At 41.0% G+C, this 20333-nt stretch overlaps 3 protein-coding genes across 7 annotated transcripts in view; 1 reads left to right on the forward strand and 2 right to left on the reverse strand.

The window, feature by feature from the left end:
* Positions 1–19296, reverse strand: part of LOC111670324 (plakophilin-4-like) — a 52717-nt gene extending 33421 nt beyond the window's left edge. For 2 of the 5 annotated variants that reach the window (XR_015438505.1, XM_087179496.1), the window contains exons 1-2: positions 18943–19296; positions 11105–11301 (exon numbers count right to left, since the gene is read on the reverse strand). Coding sequence is in view for 1 of the 5 variants with exons in the window: in XM_087179496.1 (XP_087035622.1) it covers positions 11105–11301; positions 18943–19018 (273 nt within the window). In the remaining 4 variants the exon portion in view is untranslated. Of the gene's footprint in view, positions 1–11104; positions 11302–12117; positions 12905–18942 lie in introns of those variants that run through there. The other 3 variants (XR_015438508.1, XR_015438507.1, XR_015438506.1) reach the window with 3 other exon arrangements.
* Positions 528–2855, forward strand: LOC147817905 (serine/threonine-protein kinase pim-1-like). Its single transcript, XM_087179540.1, has 8 exons — positions 528–591; positions 810–1076; positions 1218–1312; positions 1411–1458; positions 1582–1803; positions 2179–2359; positions 2473–2646; positions 2764–2855. The coding sequence occupies exons 1-8, from the start codon at positions 528–530 to the stop codon at positions 2853–2855; spliced, it is 1143 nt and encodes a 380-aa protein (XP_087035666.1).
* On the reverse strand, positions 13717–18936 carry LOC147817906 (uncharacterized). The gene is made up of 4 exons (XM_087179498.1): positions 18342–18936; positions 17436–17500; positions 17085–17185; positions 13717–16691 (listed from the first exon to the last, which is right to left on the reverse strand). Exons 1-4 carry the CDS (start codon positions 18495–18497, stop codon positions 16633–16635), a joined length of 381 nt encoding a protein of 126 aa, XP_087035624.1. The 5' UTR covers positions 18498–18936; the 3' UTR covers positions 13717–16632.
* Positions 19297–20333: the final 1037 nt, after the last annotated feature.

Below are 20333 nucleotides of genomic sequence, written 5' to 3' on the forward strand. Positions count from 1 at the left end.
CATGTAAAAACACTAAATAAGAGCTTAATAACACACTGTAAGAATCTGTATGTATACTGTGTTATCAATTCATCGTTATCTGCCAATACAGCAGTTAGGGATGCTTCACAGGAGAAGCTATAATTGTTGATAAATACTTTATTATGATTATATGAGCTGTACTTCTTTCCTCTGTTATTCAGCCCACCTTTATTGATATAAATGGGGTGGACAAAACAATAGAAACACCTGGACACCACGGAAGGTGTCATTAGACTTTATGTAGCAGTGGTTTGTTATATCAGTTATCGGACCCCTTGATGTGATGCGATGTGGCTTAATAAACTGAACCTATTCAAATATTCCATATGCAGAATTTTGGTCCATCATTTGCATATTCTAGAACACCTCATTGTGACATGTCAGTACATTCCATGTTCGGTTCACTAACCAACTGCACAAACTGAAGAAAGTCACTCAGAAACTCTGTTGTCGACATACAAACGTTACTGTCCGGTTTTTGTGTTTCAAACCTCTTGAACAACGTCATGGAAAGAGAATCAGAGAGGAAGATCAAGACTCAGGCTTCTCCCGCCCTGGGGAGAGATCGTGGTAGGTGTGAGAGCCCAGACAAAAACCTGATCACATCAGGTCAAGTGGGGATTATCTTAGTTTGTACATTGAAATGGACATTTGATTCCTGCTGTGGAGCCCTGTTTCTCACCCTAATAAGGTTTCTGTAGCTGGGTCTGCACTGTGAGATGATAACTAAGACAGTTTCTTATAAATTGATCAAACAAACTGATCCATCCTGTTTTCCTCATTTGTAGATCGCAGCAGCAGCAGCACCACAAAACAGAGTGCATCGCCTGCAGAGGACGGCAAAATTAAGAGAAAGGCCAGTCCTGACAATAAAACTCAGAGAAAAAAGAGGCGGACATCTGAGGTGACTGAACCATGTCACAGCTGTAAAGAGGATGGCAGGGTGAGAGGGGAGAAAAGGAAAGTTGGAGGGGATGGAGAGGGACCATCAGAGGAGAGGAAAAAGAGGAAGACAAGCAAGTGTGCCAAGAAACCCTCAGTGGACGTTGCTAGAGGTGAGAGAATCAGACTTCAGTTAGTGGTGTCTATTTGTACACATAGTTCTTTCTTGTTTAGGTCTTGAGATGTCTGACCAACACGAGAGAGATTAACAGAGCATACGTAAAGCAAAACACAATTTGTGTGTGTCCCTTTAGCTCGATTTAAGGCCAGATATGAAGAACAGAATCAGCTTGGAGAAGGAGGCTGTGGATCTGTGTTTGCCGGCTACAGGAAATCTGACAAATTGCCGGTAAGATTTACACGCACATCCTCGTACACACACTCACACACACGCACACTCATATATGGATGGTCAGAAAGTGCCAAACTTGTATTTGTGTCCTATAGGTCGCTATAAAACACATACCAATGGATAAAGTGTTCTGCAAACACGTGGTAAGTGACCAACACGGACCACTGTAGAACTACACCACCACACGCCCTGCATGTACTATAGATGAACTGTGATTATCTACGGAGCTTCTCTCCCTCATCCTCCGCTCTGTTGTGGCGTTTCAGGCACGAAACGGGAAGGAACTCTCGGTGGAGGTGGCTGTTATGCTCAAACTCGCAAAATCTAGAAAGAAAGGAGAAGTGGGGACGTCCGCACCTGTCGCACTCCTGGACTGGTATGACCTGGGCCAGGAGCTGATCCTGGTTTTAGAGAGACCAGTACCCGCAGAGGACCTCCTCAAGTACACAGAGCAGAAGGGAGGCTGCCTGCAGGAGGAGGAGGCCAGGGTGAGCTGCTGGAGCATCCTTGTTGATATGTGTGTTTAAAGCTTTTTCCACCACAGGAACCTAATGACCTGTAACTTTCCTGCAACAAACGTAAGAGGAGAGATCCTGCAGTCCTGACTTTTTTTCTTACAGTTTATTAGCTTGTTTCTATGTACTAAAATTAAAAAAATGTCTTTAAGGATCTTGGAGGCTCCAAAATGTAACACTCCTCTGCATAATTGTACCATCCTGTATTAATTTAGTACATTTTTCAGATAATATTTACATATTTTTACTCAAGTGGAACAGAGTATTTCTACACTGTGGTAATCTGGTGAAAAATGTCAAAGCACCCCCTCAGAGTCCTTCTTCTCTCTCTTTCTGTCTGTCTCCCAGATCATCCTCAAACAGCTGGTTAATGCTGCACTGGAGCTCCAGGAGAAACGCATTTTCCACCGCGACATCAAGATAGAAAACATCCTTATCGAGACGGGCTCAAACACACCCCGTGTCCGAATCATCGACTTTGGTCTGAGCTGTTTCACTAAGAAGACATCATCCTACACCGTATTCTATGGTAAGATGTCTGTGGAATGGCTACTGCTCTGATTTACTGTGACGTTTACATTTAAACAAATTTTCTCCTCCTCATCATCGTCACCATCTTATCATCATGTCTGTGTATTCCAGGCACCTCCACACACGCGCCACCTGAGTGGTACAGCTGTTGTCACTACAGGCCCGGCCCCTCCACAGTGTGGCAGCTGGGAGTGGTCCTTTACGAAATCCTGCACAAAGACTCGATGTTCGAGACCATAGACTTCCTGAAAAACAGGCTGCAAATCAGCAACGAACTGTCAAACAGTAAGAAAGTCACACTCGTGCTCAGAGCTCAGCAGACACACATCTGTTCATGGTAGTTCGCATTCTGCTGGATCATTGCAGCTGTCACCTTCATGTTTCCTCTCCCTCTCTCTCCAGGCTGCAGGGATTTCTTGAATGAGTGTTTAACCAGAATCCCTTATCAGCGCCCCACGCTGCAGGAGCTAAAGCGACACCACTGGCTCACATAAACCCCTACCTCTACCTCCACCTCCACCCCTAACCCTACCCCTACCGCTACCTCCACCCCTAACCCTACCCCTACTGCTACCTCCACACCTAATCCCTACCCTTAACCTTACCCCTACCCCCATCCCTACCCCTACCTCTATCCTCAACCCCTACCCCTACTTCTACCTCATGCTTCTTCCTTAAAGGGAGTTTTTTTGTTTATTTAAAAGAGTACGGTCTAACCCTGCTCTCTATGAGATGTGCTGGAATAAATAAATTTAAATTTAAATTTTTTAAAAATTCCTGTGTTATTTCATGTAGAGAACTGATGTTTGTTTATTTATGTAAGTTTACAAATTTTTGTTCTCTCTCAAGTGCACTAAAACTTCATTCATATATTTTTTTTTTTTTTTTTTACAAGTTTACATGTGGACATTTAAGTTAAAATTTTTTAATTCACAATAAGTGCACTGCAGATCTATTTATAGACAATGCAAACAACAGTGTTCAATAAATGTTCAGCAAATGTTACGATCGGCAATTTTGTTTCTTATGTGTTACTGTTATCGGCCGCCCTACTCTCTAAATATTATATCTGTATCTCTAAACACAATCGATCGATATCGATCATCACTTTGAATATGTGATTTGGAAAGTCTTTTTGTTGACTCCACACATTTCAAATGGAAATACTGTACTATACTAAGCTAGTTAGCTTTAGCAGGTGTGTAGCTGGGTTTTTTTCTCCATCATGACTGGATTTAACCACTGCCTCATACAGTTATGTGGCGTGGTTCGTCATAATAGATATTCTTCAGTTATAGATAACAGCTTAGGAAAGATTAGCGGGTAAATTTAGCTTGGTAGAGAGAAACTACCATCACTAGCTGCATGTTACTGATGGGAACTGCTGTTTGGTGTTTTCTCAGTAGTTATACATTTCTACAGCACAGTGTATTGATTTGGTGTATCCATCTATCCATCCATCCATCCATCCATCCATCCACCATCCATATACTCCATTTTCCCTAGTACAGTAGGGCAAAAGTCCTTCAAATCATAATCCTTTAAAAACTACAAAAGACACTTAAATCCACGCTGGCAGCTTGTCATCTGTTTACGTCTCTTGATAAAAGCTCTTTTGTATTTGGGTCAGCTCTGGCCATGTGATGCATGGAGCCTTGACAGTCTCTTTAGTCAGATGGTGTACAGTGATTTAGTTAATGGTCTCATCATGTTGTTTGTTTGCTTGTGTCTCATCCACTACAGACTGAGGAGGTCTGCATGCTGCAGCAGCAGCTGACAGCGAAAACAAAGTAAACTGGCCTGAGTTCAGAGTCTCAAAATGAATCCACACAAATAAGTTCTTCTAAAAGACATTAATGCAGACATAGTCACCTACCTACCTACCTAGTTACCTACAACACTCATATAAACACAAGACTGTCTATACAATATCACTTTGCTCAGACTGCATGAACATTTAATGATTCCCATGAGGAAATTGGGTTCAAAGATAATTTGGCAGTGGTAAGTGTTGATTTTTCTGCAGCAATTATTCTGAGTTAATTGGAGAGATGTCTGTCCGTTTAAAGGGCTGATGTGGCTCTGAGGCGGCTGCATGGAAGTATCACAAAATGTCAAATTAATTGCACAACTGCAGAGAAGGACTAACAGTGTTTTTTTTACCAAGGATTCTGAGATTACATCTGTCTGAATGACTTGGACATTCGATATTTCCACATTTTTCAGGATGTTTACATTGGTTAAAGTGTCTAGAGTTGCAAGTATTTGACAATTAATCAATCAGTAAATCAAAAGAAAATTAATCTGTGACTATTTTGATTTTCAGATCATTTCAGTCATTTTTTCAAGCAACAATGCCAAACATTTGATGGTTCTAGCGTCAGGTAGTTGTAGTTTCAGGTTTCCTTGGTGCTTTAAGGTGAGTCACACAGGAAATGTGTTGGAAAAAGCAAACACATTGAAACACTAAAAATATCATAATAAACTCTGTGGATCACTTAACAGTTGCTTTGGTTTTTGCAGTGGGACGGATGTGGCGCACCTCTAAATAGTGTTGACACTCGTGACTAACAGTTGTGTAATTCAGTCTCCTCTGTTACTGTGTCTTCAAGGTGATACAAAAACATTAATACCGCAATCACACATAGCAAGACGTGGGATAAAAAAGAAGACACACAAAAAGTAAAACATATAGGATGAGAGAAAAATACAATGCGGTAGAAGAAAAGTTGATTGAGGAGACGTTCAAGACGATATGATGTGGGAAAAGAACAAGATGTCACAAGTTTAAGTGACAGCATCAGATGTATTATTGACAGAGGACACAACAGTGTGCCAATTAAACAACGGCTGAAACGTGCTGCATCCTTTCACAGCGTCACTGCTGACTCTGCCCTCCTCTGCTCCTGCACCTCCTTGCATCACTTCAGAGCAGCACAGAGACAGGACAGGAACACACAGCTCTCCTTGTTCCAGCCTCCCCACGTTACGGCACGCCTCGGGGGACTAACAGAACCACATTGGTGCCCTACGCCCGTCACCTCGTGATGTCTGGAAACAGGCCTAGCCCTGCCAGGCCGATGCGAAGCCGTGCCGGGCAATGTCTCGTACCAGCTGGGGGCTACCGGACGATTCGCCACAGTTTATTGTGTGCCGTCACAAAGTGTTTTTCTGTCTCTTATCGAGTGACACCAACAGCAGACCTCTGAGTCTTATTCCTTCTTGCCATGTCTAATCATAGCCCAGCAGTTTGGTTTATCCAGACTGCATCTATGATATCCGTGAAATGTTCGGCCTAGTTCTGCTACTGCGACACATTGCTGCTCTCGCTATAACTCGGCAACTAAAAGAGAGAAGTCACCCTTAAAGACTCTTTTTTTTTAAAGGGAGCTCAACATTTTCACTTACTCACATGTATATCATACTATCAATAACGTAATGAGACACCCCTTTGACACAACAGGAAGTTTTTCAGCTACATTAATTGTGAACATCCTCTGTTTCTTTCTAGGGCGCCATTTTGCAATAAAGGTCAACAATTGCGGATGGTGAAATCATCAGAGGAAAAGCACAGATTGCAGTTGCAACACCCACAGAAGCCTCAATAGATCAGTATGCCGTGCATCCTGCTTTTGTTTTTCCATCTCTCTTGCTCTCTCCACCTACACATATAACCCATGGATGGATTAAAACACTTTCAGTCTCTTTATACACCCAAACACCCACCTTTGATGGAGAGCAACAAGTTGTCTGCGGACTGTCAAAAGGTATTCTAGGAGACAGCGGCAGTCACTTAACTAGATGAGGCAGGTAGAAGCAAAGTGGGTTTAGTAGGAGAGTAAATAACTCCTGGAAATGGCCCGAACATCACAGACTGGCGAGATCTGAAACGGCATCCAGGGTGGGTGTTCTTCTTTGATTTCCACACTGTAGATAAAGAGGAATAAGCTACCTCTTCCACCACAGTGACTCAGCTGCAGTCCGCTAACGTGACAAGCAACCTCGGGCATCCGTGATCTCGAGTCAACAAGGCAGACTGCAACAACAGGCCATCATAAGCTCTGCCTTTCCAAAAATATGACAGAGAGCAGGCATTCAAATTCAGGCAGATGTCAAACATCAACAGTTCTGTGCCTCAGATATCATCAGGGGCAGGGCAGCGCCAGGCGGTGACATAACTGGATTGACAGAGTCGGTTTAACCCACAGATTCACACTGTGACCTGCAGCTCATGTGAGGCGAACCTCCAGCGGGGAAAGCAGCCACACAGGACCGTCAATCATCCGCGTCGAGATCGGCCATTCGGTAAATTTGCTCTGACGTCGCATGTGGTGGTCGTGGCTCTAATTGTCGAACTCAATCCAAGAGTGGAGAGCGCTGACGTGGCCCAGTTGTTGTTTCATTGAGCTTCTTGTTTCCTCCCTTCATCCTGGGAAGGCCTTTGCTGAGCGTGCATGTTCTTTTTCAGCAGCACAATCATACAGCAGGACCCTGCGCCTTTACACCTGGGAGCTGCCCTGCACAACAGCTACTGTCGGCCACTGGGAATCTAACAAGATGAACATCTGATAGCAGGATAAAAAAACTGACCTACATGAGATTTACTGCGACATTATTGAAGCTTACTTCTACAACCACGCCGGCATCGTTGGGTCCACCATTACAAGTTCAAGCTGTGGAGCCAAGCGTTCTTCAAACTCTCAAAGCTTTATTTTGAACTGTATCTAAAATTGCAAAGTTTCCAAAGATACTAAATTTATCAGATTGAATTACAGAGAAATGTGTATAAAATGATAATCAATACATCCAGAATATTTGCATCTGAAATTATGCCGTAGCCATTAAATGGTGTGCCTTTTCTAAATATTTCACTCAACATAAGGAATTTGAATTGCTGCAACAAACAGATATAACATCTCTGTCAAATGGCATGTAAAAAAGTATTTTAACTTAAAGCTTTTGTGCTCATGTTGGTGCTTCGTCGTGCATTTCTCCAACTCTTCAAAGTATTTGTGAAAAAAAATGAAATGTAAAAAAACAATTTGCCGTTTTACAGGGGGTTTACAGGCCAGACTATTTCTTGGATTAGAGTCGTAACTTCTTGGAGTCTGCACAGGTTGTCTACGGCAGCATCTGTTAAATCCAAGCAACCGTCTTTGTGCTATGCTAAGCTAACTGGTGCCTTGTTGTAGCCTAAGATTGAACAGACTGATAATCAATATTCTCATCAAACGGTTGACGAGAATCAAATCAGCATTTTTCCAAAATGTCAAACTAGTCCTTGAAAATGATCTTTGGTTGCTATTTTGCTGCTCGTGTAATGCTGCAGTGGTAATACCTGCATCTCTATACAAATTTTTCTGAAGAGGGTTTTCATTGGTGGCCAAAGATACTTGGCAAGAATATTCATTTGTAGTTGGAGGTCAATTTCAATGTCAACCCAAACGAGTATAGAATCTTAAATACAGTGCTGTGGCAGTGTAAAAAAAATTCATGACAGCGCTGTGAACTGTTCAGATCTGTTATCAGCGACATATTTCAGTCTTGATTTCACAGAACAATGCAGATGGCAGCTACAGACGTCTCATCTTTCATTTTGGAGCAACATTGCCACAGGCTGTTGTCTAAACATCTAATCAATCTCACCATGTTTGCTGAAGAAGTGACAAAATTAAACAGTGCACTGACACTACGCAGGGTTTAGGTTTCGCAGTTGCCACATCTCCAGCTTTGGTATTTCCCCTGCTCACGTCTATCAATCTCCTACTTTTAATGGGCTAAATGAGAGCGAAGTGGAAAAGCATCAGGGCCTGAACACAATGGAAGGCAATAACTGATGTGCTCCATTTAGCACGTCTAATTTGACATTTCTGTGGAGGAACTGCAGGCGGTAGATTTGACGCTTCAGCAGCGCTGCCGCCTGCATCCAAACACACAGGAAGGTAAAGCAGCTTGATTATATTTTCTGGTAGCAGCCCGTTCAACAGTCAAGCTACATGATAAAGTGTTTGCTCTCTGGCAACTTCCTAGTTTAGAATGCTGTCATGCTGTACATATATATATACGTATGGACTTTGTTACCTGTTAATCATGTTTCTTTCTGCCCTGTTATAAACATTCACCACCTCATTACAGAAATCAAGAAATCAGCCCTTTTCTCTGGAGAAGACATATTATGACTGACTGGCTCGTCTTTCTCCTCATAAGTCCTCATAAGTTCAACAGATCATGTGTCACTGCTTTACTAAACAACCCATATTAACATTTTCTGCCATTTTGTTCCCATTTGTAGAACAGTACAGTTCCTTTAATGAGGTAAAACTTTGAATCTTTGTCAGTGGACTGAGTCACTTTTTGAGGGCAATTTCTGACATCAGAGGAAAAATGCTGTGGACAAATAAAAAAAAATGTGCGTCTTTTCAGTTTCCCTAACATGGGTTTTTATTTTAAAGGCACCTATATGTAAATTTTGCTATTGTTACATAGCTAGCGTTATCTTTACTCACCAACAGCTGTCTCCAGAGGTGGAAAGCAATGCCAATGTTAATTCTTGTTTTGCTTCTGTTTCTATCAGTTCTTTTCTTCTCCTGAAGTTAGCATGCTAACAACCTAGCTCCGATCCGGCTGGCCTGTCTTGTCACTTTCTGATAGTGAGTCACTGCAGCCTCCAATCTGCCCCGAAGAAGTAGCTGCTCAGAGGACATATCATAACCTCTTGTATTGTACATGCAATGATGGCTCTTGGGAAGACTTAAACAGCTGCTAGCTATAGCAAAACTTACAAATAGCTCCTTTAATATCACAATCATGAAGCTTTATTGTTACTGCAAACTTTGTCGTAAGCAATAATGATTGATAGGACAAACATACTGGCTTAAACTGGTCCAGCATCCATTACTATGACTTTTTTGGACTGTGAATTAACCTCCTGTATAAATGCTGGCAATAGATTTCAGGACTTATGATTACAAAATCCTCCTCCATCACAGACAGCTTCTGTAGAAATATAAACCTAGCCAACACATGCAACTCCTGCACTGCAACGCAATGCATCTGCAGGACTCATGATGCAGCAGTCATGCATTCTCTCGTGTGAAATGAAAGAGTTAGCAGCAGCAAGCAAAGCTTTTGAGGCACTAAGTATGATCAAGGGGTGACGGAGCCCCTCCCGCTGTGTACAACGAAAACCAAAGCAACATCAAGGAAGCTGGAACAACCTTTTCCTTAACTCCACATCAGTCGAGGCTTCAGAGCAATCTGCAGCCCACATTTTTATCTGTTCGCTCCAAAGAAATTGCAGATTAAAAGTAAGAGCAGATTCTCTTTTCTTGGACATCTTAAGCCTTTAAATAGCAGTGTGCCTGATTCAGAGGCGCACATCAGGGGACTAAGTTGAGAACATGGCTAGTGTCCAGGCATAATTAAGAGCAGGGGAACAGACAGACTCCCATGTTGACAGGATAGAAAGAAGCATAAAAATAACAGCGGAGAAGGGAGGCAGATGGAGCGACGGAGGCTGCGTCCTCACTGCAGCTGTAAGTGTCTCACTCAGATCGGAGTGTCAATAGCAAAAAGTTAGTGGCAGAAAAATGGACGACATCACTTCTCTCTGGCTGTCAGTTCATATCAATGTGCTGCACTTGAATCAAAATGTGTCATTGTTTCTGAGCTGTTAATTAAACTTTACATCATGTAATCACAGACAACTTGCGCAACTGCTTCCACACTGGCTGAGCAGCGACAGCAAGGGCGACAGAAAGACCAAAAATATGGGCAAGAAAGTGAAATACTGTAGCAGAATATCAGGGAGACGCTTCAGCTTAGTCAGAACCAGAAAACAGAGACAGTACCTGAAATGTGTGATAAACAAGCGAAGAAAACCGGAACCAAATCACACTTTTAAAACACCGCTGTCAGTTCATATAAACCTACATTCACATAGGCTAAACTTTACCTGGTGACCTAATGCAATTTGTAATAACTGCGGAAGTTGTCTCTGTTCTGAATATTGCACAGACACTGAACTCATCTAATACATCTACTCCTGTGTGAATAACTCAATAACACCTCTATGTTTTGTTTTGGTTTGTTTTTCATGTATTTCCATCCTTTCCAGGGTGGAGAATTATGGAAGTCCCAGTGGGAATGATTAATGAGAGTTTTAATAGAATTTCAGGAGATCCATTATATTTCAGTCTTATATGGAGATAATGCTCGGATTTGCTCTGTAAATTTGGGTGAATCAGACTTCAAACTACAAAGAGACTAAAAATGACGACAAAGAGATGCAAAACAACTGCAGAGAGACACAAAACAACCATGTAATCATGCTGTTTGTAGTCTTTCAGTCTGGGGATCTTGCTCCTACAACGGAAGGGTCCTGGGGTCTGAGCCCACGGGCCTGTTATCTCACAATCTGCCCAATTTACTAATTTTTACTCATTTTACAAACGTACCCTCCTTCTTTGAGTCTGTGCCCCCTCATTCAGAAGTTTGTACACCTGCCCTTGAGGTTGTAGCTTCTTAAATTAGACGAGTGTTTATGTGTAATAAGGATCCTTAGACAATTGTAGTCCAGTGTGAATAGGACACTCAGATTACAGCCTGGAGAAGATAAGATCATTCATCAAAAGACGATAAGATATGAGCTCTAGAAACAAGTAGGAGGGTTCAGTGTGAACGCAGCCACACAACTGAGAGTAAATGACCAAGATGTGGGAAGATAACACTCCTGCCTCCTTACCTGCTCTTTGACAGAAGCCAAGAGGTTGGTGGTGGTGGTGCTGCTGGCATCTGGCGGTAGGCTACGATCGCTCGGCCCGTCTCTGACCACCATGGGCCCTTCCCCCTCCGCGTCCCCCTCCTCCATCGCCTCCACCTGCCCGCTGTAGTCCAGAGCCGGCTGGCTGCTGAGGCGCCCTCTCTGACCCTGCAGAAGGACTACAAGCCGGTCAGGATGTGGACAAGGAGGAAATACAATGAACAACAACAACAACAAAAAAAAAATCAGTGAAGCCTGGGAGCCTCTGAGCATGTCAGAGTGTGCGTTTACAGGGAGCATATTTTGTTTTACCTACTATGATAATCCTGCAGGGATTGACTTTGACCTTAAGATGTGTGCTCGTCTGTTTTCTAAACCTCTCTAACGTCCCTGTGGGGGCTTGTAGTGAATTTATGGTGACCTTACTCAAATATTCCTACAATGCTCCTATAGGGGCTCACAGTGTGATTGTAGCTTTTATGCATCTTTAGTATCAATTTCTATAGAGATTCATAAAGAGGCTCAATAATAAGATTATAGTGCTTTCCCTTATAAATATAGATTTATATTTAATCTCTTATGGTATTAAGAGGCTATGAAGTGGGGATTTAACCCTTCACTGACGCATGCAATTGCAGAGTTCCCCATAAAAACAATTGCAATAGTTTTACCTTAAAGGTTATGCATTGCATTTGCAGGGTTGCACGCACGCAACACAGGAGGCATTTAACAGCATGTCACGTTTATGATTTTTCCTCTCCATATTACAGTCGGAGCTCTCTGTGATGAGCCTTCATCATATGTTACACGCAGCCTGTCACTCAAACGTGCACATCAATCACTCCACTACCATCCGGCAGCCAAGGACGAGGTGACACCGACATACCGGACCGGAGACCAGGACTCGCACCGAGTCCCCCCCACACACACACACACCTCCCAGTTTCTGCCCGCCCGCCCGCCTGCAAGCGGCTGCGGCTGTCAGTGCGACTCACCGGCCAGATGTTGCTGTTAGAAGCAGGCCACAGCTGGCTCAATCCGTGCTGTTACGCATCCATCCTCCTCCTACAGGCGGCAGTGACAGCTTCTACATTTCCCACGCGCCGACGCGACAAACAAACAAAACAAACAGGTAACAGTCTTGTGCACGTTCACACACCCCTCGTGCAATATTACACTTGAGTGTATCGCTTTTTTTTTTTTTTTTTTTTTTTTTACCTGCTGTGGATTTTCAATGCACCCATCTACCCCTGGCGTCCGCGCGGCACCCAGCCACCCACCCACCAACCAAGCCGCCCAGCCACTATTACTGATCAGCGGCGTGACGTCACCATGCGGCTATGGACTATTATCCGATACAGGAATCGATCAACTGCCGATGCACCGCTGCACGCGCCGCTGCTGGAGCTGCAGGAGCCGTGATGAGATGCAGCGCTGCAGCTCCGAGCAAACAGGAGCTGCTGGAGAGGAGGGATGCAGCCTGCAGCGGCCACCTTGTGTGTGTGTGTGTGTGTGTGTGTGTGTGTGTGTGTGTGTGTGTGTGTTTTCTCTCCTATGCACACTGCTGAAGGCCTGATTGGTTTTAATCAGATTCCCAAAAGAAAATGTAACATTAAAGTTAGAGAAGTATTTCACTATAATATTTTTAAAGTCCATTTTATGGACGCCCGTTTGAGACAAGATTTTTCTTAAATTAGAAATTCTTAAAAAAAACACAAGAGTCAAATCAACGAAAATGAAAAACCAAGTCAACATTAGAGCTAACATCCTGTTAAGCGAAAATTTTATTTATTTATTTATTTTTAAAACACTTCTATATATTTTAACTCTTGAATTGAATGTATTGGTTGATTTTGTGTGCTTTTATTTTTTAAAGCACTTTTGCACTTCAGCATTTTGCATATAAAAGGTGCTATAGAAATAAATGAATTGTTATTGTTGTTTTTGATCATTCCTCGTTATAGACTGAGACAAAAAACTAAGGCAAACTAAGTGAACAATTTTCACCTACCTCATGATAATCTTTATCTTTTTTTTTGTACTTTTATTAGTCTTTTCTCTGTCAGAGAATGGGCTGCAAATTTAATGTAGCACATTAAATTTACATTAACTGTCACCCATTTCAAACAAAGCTTTATTTTTTAATACCATGGTGAAATAAATTGAAAACGTAAGTCTGAAGCTGTGACAGACTATTTCTTTGGTAGAAACAGCACAGTAAACATGATACTGTTTCTGGAGAGAGATGTTGTTTTTTTGAGTGAACTGGCCCTTTAAGGGAAAACTGCCACTCCTTTAACCATCATGTAGTTAACACACCTCCATATATGTTCATTTTCAAATGCCTTTGAAGCCCTAATCTGATTATTTTAACATAACTTTAAGATTTAGAGAATAAAAGGATAGGAATCAACTCATTTAGTCTGATTGGAAATGAAATAGAAATAAGCTCATTATTTATTTATCATTTATTTATTCATCGCCTACATTCAGGAGACTAAATTGAAATAAAAGAAACTTAACGTCAGTTCAGTAAGTACAAGGTTCTGACTGTACCAACATGTTAAAGAAGAAGAAAAATAAAACAGTACACGTTTACATGCACATGCCCATTTATTTAAATGATAATTAAGAGTCTGTGAAGTCTCCATGGTAAGTAGGGTCTTACATCGAGTTCGTGTCAGGTAGATTTCTCCTCACTACAAACACTTGAGGGATCTTTAGTTTAAAAGCTGCCTTCCTCACTCTCCTCTGGTACATTTCCATTAAAAATGAACTAATACCACTTACAGATAGAAAGCAGGAGGGGGCACAGAAGTGACAAGACTTTAGGGGAGGACTTTGCAAAGTTAAGCCATTAAAAGGTACCCACTACTGGTTTGTAGACTGATGATGTCAACAACTCACAGAGAGAGGAGGAATAAACTCGACGTAACACTAGTTTTAAATGTAAATACTGTACCTGAATATAACAGTTCATAGAAATAAACCCTCTCTTCAAAGCAAACAATATCAAAAAGATGATATATTCGCCATTCCTTGTACTGCAAAATAAAATCCAGTGTCACTAAAGACAGTAAAGCGTCTAAGTTTTGGAGCAACACTTGACACTTTTTAATACCACATACAGATAATTTATGCATCACTGCTTAAATATATTGCGTTGAGAAAAGTGACGACCGGCCAGTTGTGTTGAACATGACACATGTAAGAGTTTTTAGGTCACTTCTTTTCAAATGAGAGTCCGTTACTGCTGCATCACTTTGAGATGAATGTGTTGTTTATGTGCTGTTAGACCCACATACATCACCCTATCCAGACAAATGTCCCTGTAGGATTAGGATTTTACTGTCACAGTCTGGTTCAGTTACAGCTAAAAAAAAATAATACCCGTTAAATGGCTCAAGGCCAAACTGTCATTCAAATGTCAAAGAAACTAACTAATGCTGAACCCGCATAAACAAGCAGGAGAGGAAGACATGGGGACATTTCTGTTGGCTTGTGAGCAGTAAGGCCAAACTTAAATAAAATTAAAGGGTTGAACTTCACAGAACAAAACATTAAAAAATAAAAATGGTTTCTAAACCAGACATAATACAAAAGCTTGTGAAAGTGTTTCAAAAGCTACGTCTGTCAAAACCTGGAAATTAAAATGATACATTTATTTAAGTTTTGGTTAAAATTGACAATAGTAACAGTGTTTGCTATAGTTTAGATAGTGCTGGCAGAAAGTGAGTTTAAGTTCATAGGTATAGAACGTGTTCTGACAGCTGGCAATCAGACTCAAAAACACTGACTTTTTCATGTAAGTTCTGGTTTTAAAAGGTTTTTTACAGTCTTAATTTAACTCAGCTACAGAGACAACCAGGGCCTATATTTATCAAACTGTTAAAAGCAAAAAGTTTTGTTTTAATTGACAGTTGATTTTAAAGAGACAGGCAGGAATTAAGGGAAAAGGGAGAGGAGTATGGCATGAAAAAAAAATCCATGTCCACAATCGAACTGGCAACGCTGCTGTGATATGGTACGTCTTAACCACTCAACTACCAGGCTTTTTTCACTGTTTCCCAGACTGGTTGTGAAATTTTTCTGTGCAGAAATGATGCAGCAGTAACTGTTACTCTAATCTGAGCTGAAGAATCTCCCATCAGGCAGATAAACATGTCATGAAATGGAGGTTTTGGTGTGACAAGGCTGTGCACTAACACTAACGTCTCCTACTGGTGTCTACTATGTCATAACACTGCATGAGCAGGGAAAACTGCTTGGTTGGCATGTTCAGAACTCACTTTTTAAAAACTCGTCTGCCTTAATCTTCACAGGGAATTACAATGGAATTGACTTTCAGGTTGTCAGTCTGCAGAAGGCGGCCTCTTCCTGACCATTTCCCACAATGTTTTATCTATTGTTTGGGGTTATTAGGCTGAAGGAGAATGCAGGGCTTTAACATGCAGAATATCTCTTTTTTAGATACACAATTAGCAAACTTCTGACATATCTGGACCAGCATCAAACACTTGTACTGTTACTGATCTACTGATGAGCATCCTTAATAAGCAGCGATAAGAAAATTGAATTTGCAGCCTTTGCTAGTGCTCCTATGGAACCAATTTCTTCTGTTCTAGTTTTTTTTTATTTTTTAGAAGAGCCTTTTTCTTCTGAATGTGCTTTTATTCTGATTAATGGACTAAAAGCCTTCATAAAAATGATGCAACATGACTTCATGTGTCTCTATTTCAGGGACTCTAAAGCTACAGAATTTAAGGGGAGCACAAGAGAAGAGGAACCTTTTGTAGAACAGCAACCTAAAAATCTTTTTTGGCCCTTTGTAACCAAACAAACAGCAGCGGCTGTGGCCTTCAGTATGCACTTTGGCATGTGGTCACAGCTGCGGGGTTGCTGTCTCAACGAATGATCGTATCCGCCCCCGCAGCCGAAAACACAAACCTCTAACATCCCTTCAGAGAGCAGGAGCCCTTGATCAAAACAAACAATGTTGCACGTCACTGGAACCACAATTCATAATACACAATAACTTTGAAAATTCACTAACTCGATCTTCATACAACCAGGGAGGGAAACTAAAACCAGCCACCAGCCAAATGCAGCTGAATTTAAGATTTAGCAGGTACAGCTGTCTCTCCTTTTGATTTCTAAATATCAAACTAGTTGGTAAAATAATAACCAAAATGTTAGTTTCCTCCCCTGCACACAACTCGTCTTTCAAATCGAGAAACGACAACAAAGAATTGACAAAAAATGCTGCGAGCACCGACACATCTACTCAGCAAAATATGCGTGAATTCTTTTTTTTTACAACTTAATGCAAATAAATAAAGATGACAGTACCTTTTGCATAAACATGAGTACAAAACCTAAGAGTAAGTGGATGTACAATAAATGCGAGTGAATCTGTGAGGGGGCGGAGTGGCGTGTTCGTGGATTTGTGACACCATGAACTGGTGTTGGGAAGACCCCCCTTTGCCCTCCACAGGAGAACCTGTGCTCTACTACTCCAGGTCGTCCACATCCTCCATTGCAATGGTGCTGGTCTGTTCTGAGGTCACACCTACAAAACAAAACAAACATCAATATTTCACACAAAAATAATGTCGCTTGAAACTTTTCACAAGAGTCCTGTACAATAAACTTTAACTCTAAATGTGAGAGATATAGGATGTGGCCTCACATCATCATGTGCCAACACAAACACACAAAATTTCAGTAAATTATATGTCTGGATGGCACTTTTAAAAATGTTTTACAGTGGGAGGTGCTCTAAAAATAAACCTATAGAAATCAATGTATAAACATGTTTCTGGGTTATTTGGTTTTGTTAAGTCTGAAATACTGGCTACTTATTTTTGCACAAAGGGATGAGCAAACACATTTAATATTCAGTGGGCTGAAGCCTACTGTACTCCGCATCTTAACAAGCCTGTAACCAATCCCTGTGTCGTACTTGAGGCATCGTCGTCATTAGGAGACTTCATCTGTTCCTCCACGTAACCGTGACTCAGCAGCTTGGACATGCTGACTGGGGGGGCCTTCTTATCGTAAGACCTGAAGAGGAGACAGGAGACAGCGCCATCAGTATGACTTCACTCGTACTGTAAATTAGTTTGAGACTCACGTATCTCACAAAACCCTTCACTGAATTAATTTTACTCCTTCCTATTCACAGCACAGTTTGCAATTTCTTAGACAAAGAGGTTTTTTTTAATCTACACAAAAAAATAAATGTAAATAAGGTTGAAATATTTAATATTTGGTTTCAAATTCCTTTAAGAAAGACTACAAGTGATTTACTCACGTTCTCTTGAATTTGTTGGTTAAGGACAGACCCTCCAACTGACCGGCGGCACCATCAGGTGACATCTATAGGATGGAAACGTGACCAAAACACCTGGTTATATGTGGCTCTAAATCACAGTTACAATCTGTGGATTATTTTCACCTTTATGCTGCAGAATCACACCAGTCACTTTAGTCACTTTACTGTCAAATATGCAGGTTAAATAAGCAGGTGAAACAGATCTGGGTGATGCAGCGGAAGATGAAATGAGGGAGGAAAACTTCAGTCATGCAATGAAATGATTAAAGAAACTGGCATGAACAAAAACCAGCTTAAATCCAAACAGCAAAGTAAAGCTCATTTTAATCCTGCATGCAGCCTGTTAAAGCACTAGCTCAACAAATATTCTATGATTGGGTATTTTTTCAAAATGCTTACTACCCTTAGACAACTCATGTAAACATTCCTTCACTGCATTAGGTATTAAAATTATGGTATACAACCTTTACAATTGCCATGATGCAGGTACTTGGCAAAGCCTACTCGGCAAGATATCATTCCTCATAAGACTATCATAAAATATAGAGAATATAGAGAAACTCTATATATTTTTCAATTACGTTATTATAAAAGAATAACAAGAAGATTGTATGAAATGTAGGTAAAATGATTTAATTGTTAGATCAGGTACTTTTCAAAGCATCATTCTGCACTTACCTGAAACTTTTAGCGGTATTTCCAAAAAATTATCACACAGCAAAAGCACCGGCAGAAAATGAAACCCAAATAAATTCTAACTTAAATGCGAATGCAACGATGGAGCAAAATAAATGGAAAGGTGATGGTAAAAATAAAAAAAATAAAGGATGGATATAGATATTGGCATGACGTCCATGTTGGGGGTGACTAGTTTGGTCCATTCACCTTATCTTTACCATGGGTAAAGCTATCAGTCTCTCTTTCCCAGGACGAACTGTTATCAGTGCCAAACGGTGCAGCCAGAGGCTGGCTGCCCCCCTTCATCTGGCTGTTGGGAGACGTTGCTTTGCTTCCACTGTAAGCACAAAACCATGGTGACATACGAAGTGAAATTACGGCTTGCCACTCATCACATAGTGGCAAATTTAGGCTGTTTTGTTAGAGCTCTACGCGGCACTCAGGAGCATCAAGAGGCATTTTTAATAAGTTGTGTTTTATCCTGAAACTCTAGTTGGCTGATGAAAAAGTCCGAGCAGTTCATCAGGTATTGAAATCAAACCCTGAGACATGTTTTTCCTTTGTGACACCTAATCTTTGTTGAATATTTCCACTTGACAGCCTCTGAACTTACTTTACACTGACACTATGAACAAGATTTTCCTTGAGAGTCCATCAATATGATGAAAAAATAGGCTCCAGGCTAAAAAGTGAGAGGTGGGTGTGTGGTGGGAAACTGACACTGGGTTTTGAATCACATACAAACCCACCGTCTCCACATGTGACGCTGCATCTTCATCATGTCAGATTTCTTACTTCAGTGTCTTACCCGTTTGCCTCATCACCTCCAAACCAGGTGGGTGGGTTGTAGGGTTTCTTTGGTTTATCCTCAGCATCACCATCATGAGTCAACAGCCCTGCCAGGTGGGAGAAACACACAATACTCAAAATGAAACAAAAACACTGCCAGCAATTATGAACATTGTATCTCACCTTTGAAAGCACAATGTGACATTTAACTTGCAGTCTATTCAGCTCAGGGGCTAAACAATTACTCAACAACTGAAGAGGTTTCCCATCTCCCCACTATTCTCCTGTTCTGCTACCACAGTAGTGACACACTGTCTGCAATGCCTTTTACATTGAAACAAGCTAGCAATTTGGATTTCTTCTACTAGTAAAATATTATGGCGAAAATAATAACTCTTCTGCACATTGTGTGTGAAGGAAAAAGAGCTATTTTAGCTGCAGACGCCATACAATCTAATATTCAAACAGAAAACCGAATTGCACATTTCTAGAATTTCTAAATCAGACATTTAATAATGCATTTTGGCTTTGTGTTTCCACATATGACTTAGAGCAGCCCGTATGTGCTCTTTCATCAAAATAATAGCAATGAGGATGTTGTTAAATTAGTTAAGGGAAAATCAAACAAATCTTGTGCATGGAAATTGGCAGTTTTCCTAATGGACTCAGGCATTGTGTTTCAAAAAGGGACACACTGGAGCATTAAGAGAAATTGAATTTTTTTGTGAAATAATTTATTGCTTAGCAAAAACACAACATTAATAAAACATAGCAAATAACGTTAAATTACAAGAACGATTACTCTCTGCATTGCTCCTTACCCTGACATAAGCAGGCAACTTCGCTAATTAAATAATGAGTCTTGTGAACCAATTTGCAAAGAAAAACAAGCTATTTAAGTTAACAATTGGAGTTACAACCCATAAAAGAGGGCATGATAACTAACATTTGCAGCCATTTCATATCAAGTGAGCGCCCTTTGCAGAGGGTTTGTATGTGCACATTGAACTTTTCAATGCAGGAGACAGTTTTTCCCTGGTAAGTCAATACTGCGAACTTGCTGTTACAAGGGGCTGTTACTTTTCCCCAAAATGCATTCAAGAAAACATTTTTGGAAAAGGATCCTCTCTTTCATGTTGTGAACTCATACGCCACTTGTTCAAAACTTGCATTTCAAAGAGTTGAGCCACATGCGTCAACATCACAAAACAAATGAGCTAGGATGGTTTTTATTTTTAAAATATTATGATTTCCACTGTTTCAAATTCTCTAAAACCAACTGTTCAGTTAGAGGGCAGCAGCAGTTTAGTGACAAAAGGAGAGATCTGTGTTGTAGCAAAGCAAAAAAGATTGTAGAAAACTGTAAAACACTGTAAAACACTACAATCTGCAGGTCAATATCTCTAATGT

The sequence above is a fragment of the Seriola lalandi genome, unplaced genomic scaffold (genome assembly GCF_002814215.2).
Source record: "Seriola lalandi dorsalis isolate HSWRI2012SDOR001 ecotype SW California unplaced genomic scaffold, Sedor1 jcf7180002054850, whole genome shotgun sequence".
In the NCBI taxonomy this organism is placed as follows: Eukaryota; Metazoa; Chordata; class Actinopteri; order Carangiformes; family Carangidae; genus Seriola; species Seriola lalandi.

Coding starts and splice junctions, on each gene's coding strand:
- LOC147817906 (XM_087179498.1), bottom strand. CDS start 18,497: ATGTCACCATGGTTTTGTGCTTACAGTGGAAGCAAAGCAACGTCTCCC. Junction 17,186..17,435: donor ACCAACAAATTCAAGAGAAC/GTGAGTAAATCA, acceptor TCTCCTCTTCAG/GTCTTACGATAAGAAGGCCC. Junction 16,692..17,084: donor TAATGACGACGATGCCTCAA/GTACGACACAGG, acceptor TTTGTTTTGTAG/GTGTGACCTCAGAACAGACC.
- LOC147817905 (XM_087179540.1), top strand. CDS start 528: ATGGAAAGAGAATCAGAGAGGAAGATCAAGACTCAGGCTTCTCCCGCC. Junction 1,077..1,217: donor CTCAGTGGACGTTGCTAGAG/GTGAGAGAATCA, acceptor GTGTCCCTTTAG/CTCGATTTAAGGCCAGATAT. Junction 1,459..1,581: donor AAGTGTTCTGCAAACACGTG/GTAAGTGACCAA, acceptor GTGGCGTTTCAG/GCACGAAACGGGAAGGAACT.